At 40.8% G+C, this 16,101-nt stretch overlaps 1 protein-coding gene across 1 annotated transcript in view; it reads left to right on the top strand.

The window, feature by feature from the left end:
* The window catches only part of Appbp2 (amyloid beta precursor protein binding protein 2), a 64,273-nt gene that overhangs the window by 17,937 nt on the left and 30,235 nt on the right, over positions 1-16,101 (top strand). The window contains exons 2-4 of the mRNA XM_008842640.3: positions 5,315-5,403; positions 7,733-7,884; positions 12,484-12,607. Of these exons, the coding sequence (XP_008840862.1) occupies positions 5,315-5,403; positions 7,733-7,884; positions 12,484-12,607 (365 nt within the window). The remainder of the gene's footprint in view (positions 1-5,314; positions 5,404-7,732; positions 7,885-12,483; positions 12,608-16,101) is intronic.

Here is a 16,101-nt window from a genome sequence, read left to right as displayed (position 1 = left end):
CCCCCTCTTCTACAATGGTCCCTGAGCCCTGGGTGGGAGGACCCACATTCTGCAGACTCTTATTCTGCTTTGACCATTTGTGACCTTTTGTGTTCCTGGCCTTCTCTTGCATGAGGGAACTTCATTGATGAGAACTGAGAAGCAGTAATGTCCTCTTTACCACTTGTTCTATGTTCTGTGAGTCTTGGGTCTGTAGATGTGCCACTTAGGTTTGGGCAATTCACAGACCAGTGTGTGACCCATTGTGGAACTCTGTAATAGTCTCTGTTTGTTGCAAAAGAAGATTCTTTGATGAATGATGACTGGAATACTTGTCTGTAAATATAAGTATCCATATTTTGTACATAGTAAGAAATTACATTTGTCTAGGGATGTGACAGCCTTGGGATTTTCTCTAAGATCTAAGACCTCTCCAGCTACATGTATTTGACTATGTTTACAGTACCACACATGAGTTTCCTTCCATTGAGTGGGCTTTAAGTCCGATTAGGTAGTTGTTGTATCTCCAAGATAAAAGTGCCACACTGCACCCATGTCATTAGCAATGCCAATCATTGGGCCTTGAAGCTAGGCTGGACCATCAGTTGATGTTCTCCCCATAGCAGCTTGTACAGTGCTCTCCAAAGCTAGGAGAGTTACACTGCAGTTTCTTACCTACTTCTTCATGTCTATACTAGAATTTTTTCTGGTTTGAGCTTCACAGGACTTTGTCACAATTGCTGTGAGTTCATATGAGTAATTGACCAGCTGACTGGAAAACTTTCCTTTTGGCCTTCTGTCACCTTTGGCTCTTTTAATCTTTCTGTTCCCCTCTTCCACAGTGACTGCTGAGCCTTGGGAGGCAGACGTTTGATATAGGTGTCCTATTACAGGAATGAGCTCTCTGCAGCTTCTTGTTCTCTGCCTGTTAATCTGTTGTTTCTGTGTTTATCACTATCTGCTGCATAAGGAAGCTCTGGTGAGAGGTGAGAGATTCATTAATCTATGGGTATAAAAATAAGTCATTAGGAGTCAGTTTAATGTGATAACTATTTAATAGAAAACTAGTATTAGGCTTTCCCCTGTGTCCTGTGACCTACCTAGCCTTGGGTTCCTAAGCCTGATATCAATGTATAAAGCAGACCTTAAATCCAATTAGAGAGTGGTTGGTTACTCCCATAATATTTGTGCCACTATGTACCCCTGGGCATATCTTGCCATGCCAACTGTTGTACTTAACAGGATTCACAGCTGGGTAAGGTTGATGACTTTTTTACTTCTAGTAGTATGCATAGCACCTTTCAGCACTATGAAAGTCATCGCCAGCTTGATTTCCTTGTTTGTTCTACAGCTCATGTATGTAGCATCTTCAGCAGTAGCGTTTTACAATCAAGTTCTGGAGGGTAACCAAGAGCAGGGGTAATGGCCAGTATTGTTTGATGGTCTATGGGAATCTCTCTGGTCAACAGCTTCTAGAGAGGGAGTCCATTCTTGGCACTGAGATTTTTTTTCCTTAGCCTATGATGTCTAGAGGGACAGTGTTCCCCTGTTAAACACTAACTTCTTTGAATCTCTTTTTATAATGTATATGTATATACTTTAAGAAGCTTCTATAGTGGTAGGTTTCCATATTGCTTTTTCTAAAGGCCTTCAGTGTTATTCCTCCCCATACTCCTTCCTCTGCCCTACCCCCCCATTCCCGCCCCCATTTAACCCCTCCTACTCTAGTGTTCCCCTTTCCCCTTCATCACTGCATTCTACCACCCCTCCCAGGAAGCCTCCCCCACCCATGGCCATTTATTATCTTCTTGATTTCTGGATTTTCAGATTGAAACATACATATCTAAAATTTCAAAGTTAGCATCGAACTGTGAGAGAGGACATGTAGCATTTGTCTTTCTGGGTCTGGGTTGCCCCACTCAGGATAATTGTTTCTAGTTCCATCCATCCATTTACCTGTGAATTTTGTAATTTCATTTTTTTTGTTTTAGGGGGAGGGCATTTTGAGACAGGGTCTCCCTGTAGCCCCAGCTGGCCTAAAATTCTCTTTGTAAATCAAGGCTGGCCTTGGACTTACTGAGATCCGCCTGCCTCTGCCTCTTCAGTGCTGGCATTAAAGGCATGCACCACCACTCCTGGCAGTTTCGTCATCTTTTTTTTTTTTTTTTTTTAAAGAGCTAATAATATTCCATTGTGTGTATGTATCATACCTTCATTATCCATCCATTCAATTCATGGACACCTAGGTTGTTTCCAGTTTCTGGCTATTATGGAAAGGGCAGTAATGGACGTGGATAATATTTATTTCTGTAATAGGGTATAGAGTCTTTGTGGTATGGCTGGGTCATATGTTAGATCAGTTTTAAGTTTTCTGAGGAATCTCCACACTGATTTCCTTAGTGGCTGCACCAGTTTGCACTCTACCCAGCAGAGTCAAGTTCCCCTTTCCTCACATCCTCACCAGCAGTTGTCCTTGTTTGTTTTTCTTCAAGTATTTATTCATTTATTTATTTATGTTGTGTTTGCCACTCTGTGTGTGTGTGTGTGTGTGTGTGTGTGTGTGTGTGTGTGTGTAGGTCAGAAGCCAACCTGCAGGACTTGGTTCTTACCTTTCACCATATGGATCCTGGGGATGGAACTCAGGTCATCAGGCTTTACACCAGGTGCCTCTTCCCCTGAGACATTTCACCAGCCCCAAAATTTATTTTAATTTTGTTCATTTGTGTGTTTTGCCTGCCTGTTCATTTGTGTGTTAGGCCAGAACTGTATAGGCCAGAAGAGGGCTTCAGATCCCCTGGAATTGGAATTAAGGACACTTGTTAGCCACCATGTGGATGCTGGGGTTCAAACTTGGGTCCTCTGCAACAGCAGCCATTGCTCTTAACCACTGAGCCATCTCTCCAGCCCCTTGAACATTTTTAAAGCTCCCTGTTCAGCTCTTTGCTCCACTTTTTTATTGGGTTGGGTTTTTTTGTTTGTTTGTTTGTTTGTTTAGCTTTTTTTTTTTTTTTTGGTCTTTTTGAGACAGGGTCTCCCTGTAGCCCCAGCCGTCCTGGAACTCACTATGTAGATCAGGCTGGCCTTGAACTCACAGAGATCTGCCTGCCTCTGCCTCCCGAGTGCTGGGATTAAAGTCGTGCGCCACCACGCCTGGCAATGTTTAGCTTTTTGAGTTCTTTGTATATACTAGATACAAACTGTTAGAGGTATAACTGGTAAAGATGTTTTCCCATTCTCTAGGTTACTTCTTCACTTGAATAATGGTGTCCTTTGATGTATAGAAGCTTTCTGGTTTCATGAGGTTCCGTTGGTCAGTTGTTGGACCTAATGACTGTGCTACAGGAGTCCTGGTCAAGAAAGTCCTTTCCTGTAGGGCCTATAAGTGTCAATATATTCACTATTCTCCTCTGTCTGATTCAGAGTATCTGGTCTTATTATATCAGGGTCATGAACCATTTGGAGTTGAGTTTTGTGCATAGTAAGAGAGAGGGATCTAGTTTCATTCTTCTACATGCCCTTACCCATTAATGGTTTGATGCACAAGAGTATGCTGAGTTTGCTTTCCTACACAAAGTAAACTGGTCCTTGTCTTCTTTTTGGAAACCAGTGTTCTCATCAACTGAGTTAAGTTTTAAATGTCTATAATATAAAGTGGATTACTATAACAAGCTTGCCTTTTAGTGAGTGTACTGATTATTTGTATAACATATGTATATTTCAAAAGCATTTGGTGAAATTGAGCCTGGGGGTGGTGTTTCTCTTTTTTTAAAAATATGTTATTTATTATTTTTATTTTATGTTTATGTGTGTATCGCCTGCATGTAGGTAAGTGCACCCGTGTTGTGCAGTGCCCACAGAGATCAGAAGAGACTGTCGGATCCCCTGGAACTGGAGTTACGAACAGTTGTTAGCTGCCATGTGGGTGCTAGGATTTGAACCTGGGTCTTCTGCAAGAACAATCAGTGTTCTTAACCACTGAGCCATCTCTCTAGCCCTGTTTCTCTCTTCAGAGAGAGAGAGAGAGAGAGGAGAGAGAGGGATACACCCACGCATCAATCCCCTGAAGTTGGAGTTGTAGGCATTTGTGAGCTGCCAGACCTTGGGTGCTGAGACCCAAACTTGGGTCCTCTGGAAGAGCAGCAAGCACTCTTTAACTGTTGGACTATCTCTCCAGTTTCTTTCTTATTTATTTATTTATTTATTTATTTTGGTCTTTTTGAGACAGGATCTCCCTGTAGCCCCAGCTGTCCTAGAACTCACTATGTAGACCAGGCTGGCCTTGAACTCACAGAGATCTGCCTGCCTCTGCCTCCTAGTGCTAGGATTAAAGGCATGCACCACCACGCCTGGCCCTTTTTTTTTTTTTTTTAAATCTCTTTTTAATGTTACATTGTTCTTTTAATTAAAACTTTTTAAATTACATTTATTTGCTTACTTATAGGGGTGTGCATGTTCTGTAACATGCATGTGGAGGTCTCAGAGGACAGTTGCAGGAATCGGTTCTCTTCTTCACCATGTGCGTACTGGGGATCTCAGATCTTTAGTCTTGGCTCCAGGCCCCTGTATCCACTGATCTATCTTGCTAACCCCTAAATTGTTCTTTTATATACCAATTCTAAGAAGTAAGAGTATATAAATGAGGGGCTGGAGATACGGCTCAGTGGTTAAGAACACTCACTATTCTTGCAGAAGACCTTGATTCAAATCCCAGCACCCACATGGCAGCTAACAACTGTCTGTAACTAGTTCCAGGGGACCTGACAGCCTCTTCTGTCCTCTGTGGGCACTACACAACACGGGTGCACTTACTTATATGCAGGCAATGCATGCATACACATACAAAAAAAGTAATAATTTTTTTAAGTATATAAATGACTATGACATAGCTAGAAACACTGCTATCCTGTATCTATAGGTAAATGTACTGTACTGAGCATTTTAGATGTTTTGCAAGGTCCCTAAGCAAAGCATATTGACAAGCTCTTGTTTTCTAGACCCTGTGTTTGCTATCATTTTGATGACTTGAAATTAACTATCCGGTTTTGCTGAAGGAAAAAAACAGTTTTCAGTTTCTCAAATATGTAGTTATACACCACTTCATAGTACTTTATCATGTTCTTGATACTGTTCTAAGTGTTTTACAATACTAGCTCTTAATTACTTATAGCTGTTAAGGTTTTTATATGAGTTGTAGAATTTGTTAGTGTTACATTTTTCTTTGCATTAAGTATCTTTTCTGATAGTCCTATGTATTCACTCAGTATTAAATCCAATCCATCATAATTAGAGAGTTAAATTTTTTAAAAGTTGGAATTATGTTTCTTTTTTATTACAGCTTTACCAACAGGGACGCTTATGTCAACTGGGAAGTGAATTTTGTGAATTGGAAGTCTTTGCTAAAGTTTTGAGAGCTTTGGATAAAAGGTAAATTTTTGTGTGCTTTCTTTTTCCCTGTTTTTGGTTTTTTTTTTTTGGAGACTGGGCCTCCTTGTAGCCCACGCTGGCCACCTGTCTCACTGATCCACGTGTCTCTGCCTGCCCAATGCTGGGATTAAAGACAGGCACCACCACACCTGGCTTCATTCTTTTCTTTGAGTCAGTCTCACATAGCTCAAGCTGGTCCTGAACTTGCTAGGTAGCAGAGGATGACCTTGAACTTCTGATCCTTCTGCCTCCATCTTCTGAGTGCTCGAATCACAGATAGGAACCACCATACCCAGTTTGGTGGTACTAATGATCAAACCCAGGGTTTCATGCATATTAGGCAAGCACTCTACCAAGTAAGCTACATCCCCAGCCCTCTTTGTGTTGTTGGTTTGTATATGGGTATGTGTGTGCATGTGTTCAAATGTATGGGTTAGTGTGGAAACCAGAGGTCAGTGTTGGGTATCTTCTTCAACTATTGTCCATCTTGGTTTTTGAGACAGAGTCTCTCAGTGGCCTTGAGCTCACTGGTTGAGTTGTATACTGACTGACCATTGAGCCCCAGGGATCCTTCTCTCTCCATCTCTTCAACAATAGGATTACAGTAGCACACTACACTTAAGTGTTAGAAATCTGAACTGTGAGCCTCATACTTACAGAGTAAGCACTTTACCAATAGAACTATCTCCTCCCCCCACCTCCTGTTTCATTAATTAATTAATTTATTTATTTATTTATTGTTTTTGAGACAGGATAGGCTGGCCTGGGCTCAAGGTAATGGTTCTGCCTCAGTCTTCTGAGAACTAGGACTACATGCACCACTATTCTGACCTATTCATGTGTTTTCTGAGATAGGGTCTCCTGGCCTTGAAATCCTGGGCATAAGCAGTCCTCCTACCTGGAGTTACGGACAGTTGTTAGCTGCCATGTGGGTGCTGGTATTTGAACCTGGGTCTTCTGCAAGAACAGCCAGTGTTCTTAACTGCTGAGCCATCTCTCTAGCCCCTGGCCTTGTATTCTTAATGTAGACCAGGCTGGCCTTTAAAAGATTGTATTAAAATAGATATACCATAAAATTTACTATTTAAATCATTCTAAATATATAATTCAGTGAGATTAAATGTATTTGTTTGCCTTGTACAGATACCACAAATATCCATTTCCAGAATGTTTTCATCATCAAAACAAAAGTTTATGAATAGACAAATTCATTGAATGTTACAATTATGATAGCAAATTCTATGGCATGAGAATTATAACTCAATAGAAAGCCTTAAAGAACAAAATAAATGTCACTACTATATATAAAGGTCAAATTACATGTTTTATTCTACAAATACATAAAGCACTTAGCAATGAATTTGGGTTTTTGACATAGGGCCTCGTATCCCAGCCTGCCTCTGGTATTGGTTCTGGCCTTACACCTTGAGTGAGGCAGGCTCTCTTACTGTTTACTGCTGCATACACCTGGCTGGCTGGCCTATAACCCTCAACAATTCTGTCTATTCCTCCCACCTCCCCACAGAAGTACACTGGGATTGTCAATGCTTGTGCTACTATGCCCAGCTTTTATGTGGGTTCTGGGGATCTGAATTCAGGTGTTCAGCCTTTTGTGGCAAGGGCTTTAGCTACTGAGCCATCTCCCCAGCCCAGTTGTCGCTTTATTATTGGAGTATAATTGTTTTCTAAAAAAATTTATTTTGCTGGGCATAGTGGCTCATGCCTTTAATCCCAGTACTTGGGAGGCAGAGGCAGGTGGATCTCTGTGAGTTCAAAGCCATCCTGGCCTACATAGCAAGTTCTAGGACAGCTGGGGCTACAAGGAGACCCTGTCTCAAAAAGACCAAAAAAAAAAAATTAATTTTATGTGCATGAGTGTTTTGCCTGCATGTATGTAGGTAGGTACATCAACATGCATGCAATGCCTGTAGAGACCAGAAGAGGGCATCAGATCCCCTGGAACTGGAATTATGGATGGTTGTCGGCCACCATGTGGGTGCTGGGAACCAAACCTGTGTCCTTTGCAAGAGTAGCCAGTAGTCTTAACTGCTGAGCCATGTCTCTGAGTATAATTAATTTTTAAAGCTGATTTTATAAGCTAGCCCCATTCTCCATTGACATCGAGTCACACTGATTTTCCCAAGAATTGCAGGATCATCTTCTTGGTAAAAAGACTAGGTTACGTTTTTAATTATGGTGGCCTCATAATTAATAAGCCAAAACACTCTGTTTGGAAAATCATGGTGTAATTATTTAATAGAGGAGCAGCTAGCCCTCTCAAGAGGTGAGAATGAATTACCTCTAGAATAACCTTTCTCTTCTCTTTCAGACATTTGCTTCATCATTGTTTTCAGGCTTTGATGGATCATGGTGTTAAAGTTGCTTCAGTCTTGGCCTACTCATTCAGTAGGCGGTGCTCCTACATAGCAGAATCAGATTCTACAGTAAAGGAGAAGGCCATTCAGGTTGGCTTTGTTTTAGGTAAGTAATGGTAAAATAGAGGAGAGTTTTATTCTGCAATGAATCATTAAAACTGCTTTCGATAAAATACTCTTCCAAGAGTTTCTCAAAGTCTGCATAGAGAGGTTGTAAGAAGTCTGCATAGAGAGGTTGTAAGAAAACTGTTAGAACTAGGTTGATTTATTCAACTTGAATTCTGTGCCAAGCACGATACTAGGTATTTAAATGGCATCTTCCTGAATCTTCATGGCATTCCAGCAAAGCAGCAGTAATAATGGCAATTTACAAATGAGGAAGTAGACTTAGAGAAGTTGATCAACTCATAGCTTTCAGTGAGCTATGTTTAGAATCCTGTGTCTTTGTGATTCCAAAATACATATCTTTCTGCCACATCATGCTGTCACCATATTCTTTTTTTTTTTTAAATATATATATGTGTGTGTGTGTGTGTGTGTGTGTATGCGTATGCATGTATTGCCGAGAGCATGGAGGTCAGAGGATAACCCTCAAGTGTCAGTCCTTGCCTTCCATCTTTTAAAAAAAAATTTTATTATTTGTTGTTAGCTGCCATGTGGGTGCTGGGATTTGAACCCTGGTCTTCTGTAAGAACAATCAATGTTCTTAACTGCTGAGCCATCATCTCTCCAGCCCCTTAAGAAATATTTTTTAGCTGGGCATAGTGGCACATGCCTTTTGTCCCAGCACTTGGGAGGCAGAGGCAGGCAGATCTCTGTGAGTTCAAGGCCAGCCTGGTCTGTATAGTGAGTTCCAGGACAGCTGGGGTTACAGGGAGACCTTGTCTCAAGAAAGACCCCCCCCCAAAAAAAATTATTTTACATAAGTGTGCATGGAGGTGCCTGCAGTGGCCAAAAGAGCCATCTCTCCAGCCCCCCCTCACCAAATTCTTTTAACTGTTTGCTATATACTATAGCATGAGACCTAATCCTTTTAAACATAACTTTATTTTATGTGTATGGGTGTTTACCTGCTTGTATGTAAGTGCACCACATGAGTACAATGCCTGTGGAGGCCAGAAGAGGGCATCAAATCCTTTGGAACTGGACCAAACCCAGGTCCTCTACAAGAGCAACAGGGCTCCTAACTGCTGAGCTCCTCTGTTCTAAAACTTAACATTTTTAGGGACTCTTTTGTATCCCTAAAATGAGGTTTTTTTCAAAGACATTTTTATTTTTAATTATGTGTACTTGTGTGTGTCGATTGGAAGATATGTGCACATGAATGCAGGTGTCTCTCACAACTAGAAGAGGCATCAGCATATCTGGAACTAAAGTTATAAGTGGTTGAGAGCTGCCCAGATGTGGGCGCTGGGAACCAAACTTGGGAGCTCTGCAAGAACAGTAAGTGCTTTTAACTCCTGAGCAATCTCTCTAGTCCCAAATGAGTTGTTTTGAATTTTTTTTGAAGATGTGAGGATAGTGAAAACACAAGTATAAAAACATTCTTGAGGGCTGGAGAGATGCCTCAGTGGTTAAGAGCATTGGTTATTCTTACAGAGGACCAGGGTTTGATTCCTAGCACCCATGTGGCAGCTAACCATCAGTAACTCCAGTTCCAGGAAATCTGACACTCTTTTCTGACCTGTGGGTTTGACATGGATGCACCTACCTACACATGCAAGCAATAAACTCATACACATGAAAAAAATAATATAATTTTTTTAAAAAAATTCTTGAAAATTTTACTCATGTAGAAAAATACTAGTATTTTGTAGCAATTGCTTGTTAAAGTTGTTAGTCCCCTATACCCCCACATGCTTGTTTTTTCCTCTGCTAGAGATCAAATTTTAGGCCTGGCATATGCTAGACAAACACTGTAGTACTGAAGTACATCCCCAGTCCCCAAACCTCATCCTGTTTTCAATGTCTCACTTGGTTGGCCTGGATGGTGTAGAGTTTAGGTTACTCCTGCCTTACCCTTACAAGTGCTGGAATGACAGGGGTATGCCGCCATCCGTGGCTCTCTACCTTCTTTATTTAAGATTTTTTACTGTTTTGTTTTGAGACAGGGCACTGCTGTGTAACCCTGGCTAATTTGCAACTTGCTGTTTAGACCAGGCAGGCCCCAAATTCACAGAAATCCATCTGATTTCTGCTTTCTAAGTACTGTGATTAAAGGTGTACACCACCATCACCTGGTAATTTAAGGTTTAAAAACTTGATTCTTGTCCTAGAAGTTGCAAAATAATAGAGTCCTTTAAACCATTTTCCTGCTTCCCACAACGATGACATTGTATATAAGAAAGTATCTTTTTGAGACAGGGTCTTCCTGTAGCCCCAGCTGGCCTAGAATTCACTATGTAGACCAGGCTGGGCTCTATCTCACAGGCATCCACCTGCCTCTGCCTCCGGAGTGCCACCAGACCCAGCGTTTTTAGCTTCTTGAATTAATGTATGCACATGTTTTTCTCTCACTTCTGTGCACATTTATTGTCGATTTTTTTATCATTTCCTTTATACTTGAAACAATTTTCAGTTTGCTGGAGGAACTTCAGAACATTCTCCTCAGCATTTATCCTTTAATAGTTTCAAGGAATAAATTACAACAGTTGTCCAGAGGATGTCTCTGATAATAATGTGTTTGCACTTTTGGTAAATGTTAATGACATTAGTTATAGTGTGGTCATGTTAAATCTGTGAATGAGAAATTGATTATCAAGGAGAAGGAAAGCCAGGAAAGCTAGCATTCATGGAGGTATTTTGTTATCTCCACATACACTATACCAACCTTATTCATTAGGATGATCATAGAGTAAAATCAAGTCTAGCAAGTTTATAGTTATATCATCAGTATTAATCTTTTTTTTTCTTTTTTAAGTTTTTTATATTTTGGTCTCTTTGAGACAGAGTCTCTTTGTAGCCCTCAGCTGGCCTGGAACGCACAGAGATCCGCCTGCCTCTGGGATTAAAGGCATTGGCCACCATGCCCAGTGCTTCATCAGTATTATTCTTAAAATTAGAGAGAGTAAAGATGCTTCATACTAGAAGTATAACTAATACATGAAAATTTTTACAGAGAGAGTGTGTATGTGCGTGTGTGTGTGTGTGTGTGTGTGTGTGTGTGTATGGTGGGGATATGACTTTGGATGCCACGGCATACATGTGTCTGTTCTCCTTCCACCTTTGCATGAGTTCCAGAGATCATACTCAGGTATCAGACTTGTGCAGCAAGCACCTTTATCCGCTGAGCCATTTTGGTGACCTATGATATGTAGAAATAACATCTTTATATAGGAGTAATTCACATACAATTCGCCTACAATAAAATATGCAATTCAGAGGTTTTAATAGTCATTACATTTTTTAAATATCACAGATTTTAAATGCTACTATCACCGCAAAAGAAACCCACCCCCACTAACAACCACTGCCCATCCTTCTTCTACACCAGCAGCCAGCACCCATTTTGTCTCTATAGCTTTGCCTGTTGTGGGCAGTTCGTATCAATGGATTCATAAAATATGTGATTTTTTTTTTTTTTGACTAGCTTTTTTCATTTAACAGTTCTCAAGGTCTCTACCTGTTGTAGAGATTAAATTTTAATCTAACATTTTATCCATTCAGTAGAGACTGATTAGCCAAAAAGGGAATGATAGTATACATGCATAATACTCCAAGTAGCTAGGATTACAGCTACCTCACCTAGGAGTCAAGGAGCCAAAAAGACTGGAATGACTGAAATTCAGGAGCTTTAATTTCCCTGTGGTATGGAGGTGTTGCTAGGATGGTGCCAGTGCTGTAGAACATTGGAAACAGGCCCACAGAAAGGGTCTGAGAGCTAGCATCCAACTAGTTGTTGCTGGTATTGCTGACAGGTGCTGTGAAACTGGTTTTGCAAGTGTTGAAAACCACAACTGGAATGACCACTGCTTACTAGAATGAACTGTCTCTGCCAATCTAAGGAAACATATCCTGTCAGCAGTAGGACAGAGTGCTTCTTGCCTGTCCAGTCTTGCAGCACCTATCTCTAGCACTTTCTGCCAGCAGAACTTAACAGCAAGCCAGCTGGCAAGAAGAAATATAGTTGTAGAATCCTTTCTCTATATCATAAAGCAGCCTAGCTAGACTTGAAGCTGGGAGATAGCCTAATAACCAACATATCAAAATAAATGTTAGGATGCTAAGTAGACGATTGCTTAATACAAATATGTATAATAGATAGCCAGGGAGGGGAAGGAAAGGGAAGGGAAGAAAGAAAGGAAAGGAGGGAGAAATACTGCTCAGCATTAGAACCTTGCTCATATGTGTGAGACCCTGGGTTCAGTCCCCATAGCTCCCTCCCCCAAACACAAAAGAACCAAGCTTGATAGCAACTAGAAAACATGAAGCCTTAGCCTGTGGAATAGTCTTAGAAAGTTAAATTGTTTGACCCTTTATTTATAGTTTCATCTTTGAGCGTAGTGAATATACTCAAAACCTTTCTCCCTCCTTCCTCTTCTACTTCTTTTCAGCCCAGTGCATGAGCATGCTACATACTGTTCTACCAAGGGAGCTACCCTCTGGTAGGAATATCTTTAAGTTAAACACAAGAGACTCATTATGGGGGTTTGTTTTAGGTATTTCTTTATAAGTAGATCACTGTAGCTTTTCTCTTGTTCCTCAGGTGGATTTCTTTCTGACGCAGGCTGGTATAGTGATGCTGAGAAGGTATTTCTGTCTTGCCTTCAGTTGTGTACTCTACATGATGAAATGCTTCACTGGTTTCGAGCAGTGGAATGTTGTGTGAGGTAAGTTGGGGCAGATGGTATGATTAGGAGTTGAAATGCTAATGGCTTTTGTAGTTTGGTTTCAGAATCCTGGGTATACTCTATATTTGAGTAAATCTCTTAGGTATTTCAGAAGTCAGAGCTTCTTAACTCCAAAATGTCCTTAATCTGCTATAGACATCATAGCTTAGACTTCAGTATTGTGAACTAGAATGTATATCTCATATATCATTTTGTCTTATCATAGAGTCTGTATTTATTTATTTGGCCTTTTTGAGATAGGGTCTCCCTGTAGCCTCAGCTGGCCTGAAACTTACTGTGTAGATCCAGCTGACCTTGAATTCACAGAGATAGGCCTGCCTCTGCCTCCTGAGTGCTGGGATTAAAGGCAAGCCCCACCATGCCAGGTTCCTGTGTATTCATTTATTAAAGTTTTATTTATATTATTTTATGTATATAGGTGTTTTGCTTGTATGTAAGTGCACCCATGTTGGGCAATGCCCATAGTGGCCAGAAGAGGGCATTGGATCCCCTGGAAGTGATGGTTAGCTGCCATGTGGGTGCTGGGAATTGAACCTGGGTCCTCTGGAAGAGCAACCTGTGCTGTGCTCTTAACTGCTGAGCCATCTCTCTAGCCCCTCTTTGACTTTTTGAGCTAGGGTTTCACTCTGTAGCTGAGGTTAGCCTGAAACTTGCTGCATAGCCTGGTTTGGCCTCAAACTGGTGATTCTCCTGCCTCAGCCTCCCATGGGCTAGGTTTACATGTCTGAGCTACTTTTTTGGATTTTGTTTTGTTTGAGACAGGGTCTCACTGTAGACCCAGTTGGCCTGGAATTCACCATGTAGACCAGACTGACCTCTATCTCGTAAAGATCTGTCTACCTCTACTTCCACATGCACCACCACAGCAGGCTGTAAGCCACTTCTTAATAAGAATCATTCGTAATGCTGAGCATGCCTGTAATCCTAGCATTCAGAGGCAGAGGCATGTGGCTCTCTGTGAGTTCAAGTCCAGTATGATGTACATAGCAAGTTCCAGGCCAGCGAGGACTACATAGTGAGACTCTGCACCCCTACTTAAAGGGGGAGGGAGAGATTCTTGCAGAGGACCCAGGTTTGCTTCCCAGCACCCACATGGTGCCACATGCAGAGTCATCAATAAATAAAAATAAAAAAGATTGGGCTGGTCGTGGTGGCGCACACCTTTAATCCCAGCACTCGGGAGGCAGAGGCAGGCGGATCTCTGAGTTCAAGGCCAGCCTGGTCTATATAGTGAGTTCCAGGACAGCTGGTGCTACAGGGAGACCCTGTCTCAAAAAGACCAAAAATAAATAAATAAATAAGATTTTAAAAAAAAAACCTAAAGGGAAATAAAAATAGAAAGGTTCCTTAGCGTCACTGGTCTAGTCAGTTTACTGAGTTTACACTTCTATTATTATATAATTAAGGATCACATTTTCTCCGAATATTTTTTTGTAGAAACTATAAAGGGATTGCATTTGGGCCTCAAATTTGTAGTGTTGATAAAAATAATCTGTGCGTCTTGAATTAGGTAACAGCCATTAACATTTCTTTTCATCTGTTCATTTTTTTCAGTCAGATTTATTTCTCCCGTATTCCTCATTTTGCTTTAGCCTGACTGAAAAGTTTTGTTTTCTCAAATGACCAGGGCTATCTCCTTTCTGGTTTGACATCTTTAACAATTAGCTTACATATTTAGGATTGCAAGTGCTATAGGCAGAGAGGAAGATGCCTAGTGGGTCTGCTTTTTCTAATCAGAAAAATATTAAAAGCTTTCCCCTAAGCTTACCTGTATCTCTTTGGTTACCTAGGACACATTCTGTGTCTTCCAAGAGGTAGTTTCTAGGAAAGCAAGGCCTTTTTAATTGTACATACTGCTACATTGAGTAAATTCAGTGATTTACCTGAAGGAGGAAAGGGAAGGCCCAAGAAACAAAGCCTAGTTTTGTCTTTCTGAGACAGGGTTTCCCTATAGCCCCAGCTGGTCTGGAACTTGCTGTGTAGACAAGGCTGTCCTTGATTTCCCAGAGATCTGCTTGCCCCTACCTTCTGACTGTTGAAACTTAAGGCATGGGCCACCAGTCCCAGCTCAAAGCCAGTTTTAATATGCTTGCCCCTACCTTCTGACTGTTGAAACTTAAGGCATGGGCCACCAGTCCCATGCCAGTTTTAATATGGCTTGCTGCTTTTTAGTAAGACAAGAGTTTTTATTTATGACTTGGAAAACTCAAACTAAAATCTTCCTCTGTACAACTATACCTGCTAAATTCTTAGCCACTATACATGTGTTCAGTATATTTCTATACCACATAATTTTGTTATCTACTTTGTATTATTTGAGAAAGGATTAAATTTTTTTCTGACTTACCTTTTTTTTTTTTAAAGCAGAAGGAAATTTGGGGGATTAATTGACCGTGTGTTTAACTGAACTGGAAGAGAGGAATGTTTTGCAGAAGAGATAATAATGAAATCCCTTTCTCAGTCCCCTGAGCTTTAACTTTATTTGAATCTCAGCAGTTCTCATCTACATTGACTCTCTGTAGATTTTTGAATGTGGTAATGGGGACATAGGTTACCAAAGTATATATACAGCTTGTTTGGTGAATCCTTATTCTCATTACGTTTTTTGGACACATGAACACAGATACGATATGGAACATTCCTTATTCCTTTGACCCAGACAGCTTTGTTGAGCCCAGTATCAGTGCACACATCTGGAATTCCCATCTTCATGGTGAATTCTGGATTTCTTTGAGTGCCTGAGGGCATGTTTCTAGACGCCTCTCCACTGGTGTGCTTGTAAATGTTGATGGTGTATTCCCAGTCACCATCTCATTGATGGCAGAAAGGCCCTTCTTCTTGACTCCCCTCTTTGCAGGAGCCATTCCGTCAGGCTAAACTGGTACCATTTCTGAGTCCTTTTTTTCCCCTTGAACTCACAGATCTGCCTGCCTCTGTACCCTCCCTGCCCCCAAGTGCTGGGATTAAAGGCATGCACCGCCATGCCGGGCCTCTTAGTCCTTTTTTATTCTTTTGAGACTCGTACTTTTATTCATTTTCTATTTAGTAGTTTTGCTTTTTCTGTTCACACATTTATTGCCATCAACTAAGAAAAGATAGAAAACAACCAAGAAGAAAATATTTTCTATAACCTCTCTGCCCAGAAAGAAGACTATGTAGTTATCCCTTAGTATCTATGAACAGTTTGTTCTAGGACCCCTGGAATACCCAAATCTGCAGGTGCTCAGGCCCTTGTATAAAGCGATAAAGTGTTTTGTGTATAATGTAGGCTCATTTTCCATGTACTCTAGATTACTTAGGACACCTAATGCAGTGCAAATGCTCTGTGAATAGCCGCTCTTTTTTTTTTTTGGAAAATTTTTTTGGGATTTATTTATTTATTTATTTTTTAATTATTTAATAACCACATGATTAGAAGCATTTCATTACAGCATTAACATATTCAATAACAATTTCCAGAGCAAAGATGCTTC

Source organism: Nannospalax galili, unplaced genomic scaffold (assembly GCF_000622305.1).
Source record: "Nannospalax galili isolate Female #2095 unplaced genomic scaffold, S.galili_v1.0 scaffold879, whole genome shotgun sequence".
Lineage (NCBI taxonomy): Eukaryota > Metazoa > Chordata > Mammalia > Rodentia > Spalacidae > Nannospalax > Nannospalax galili.
This window is presented reverse-complemented; position numbering and strand designations above follow the sequence as displayed.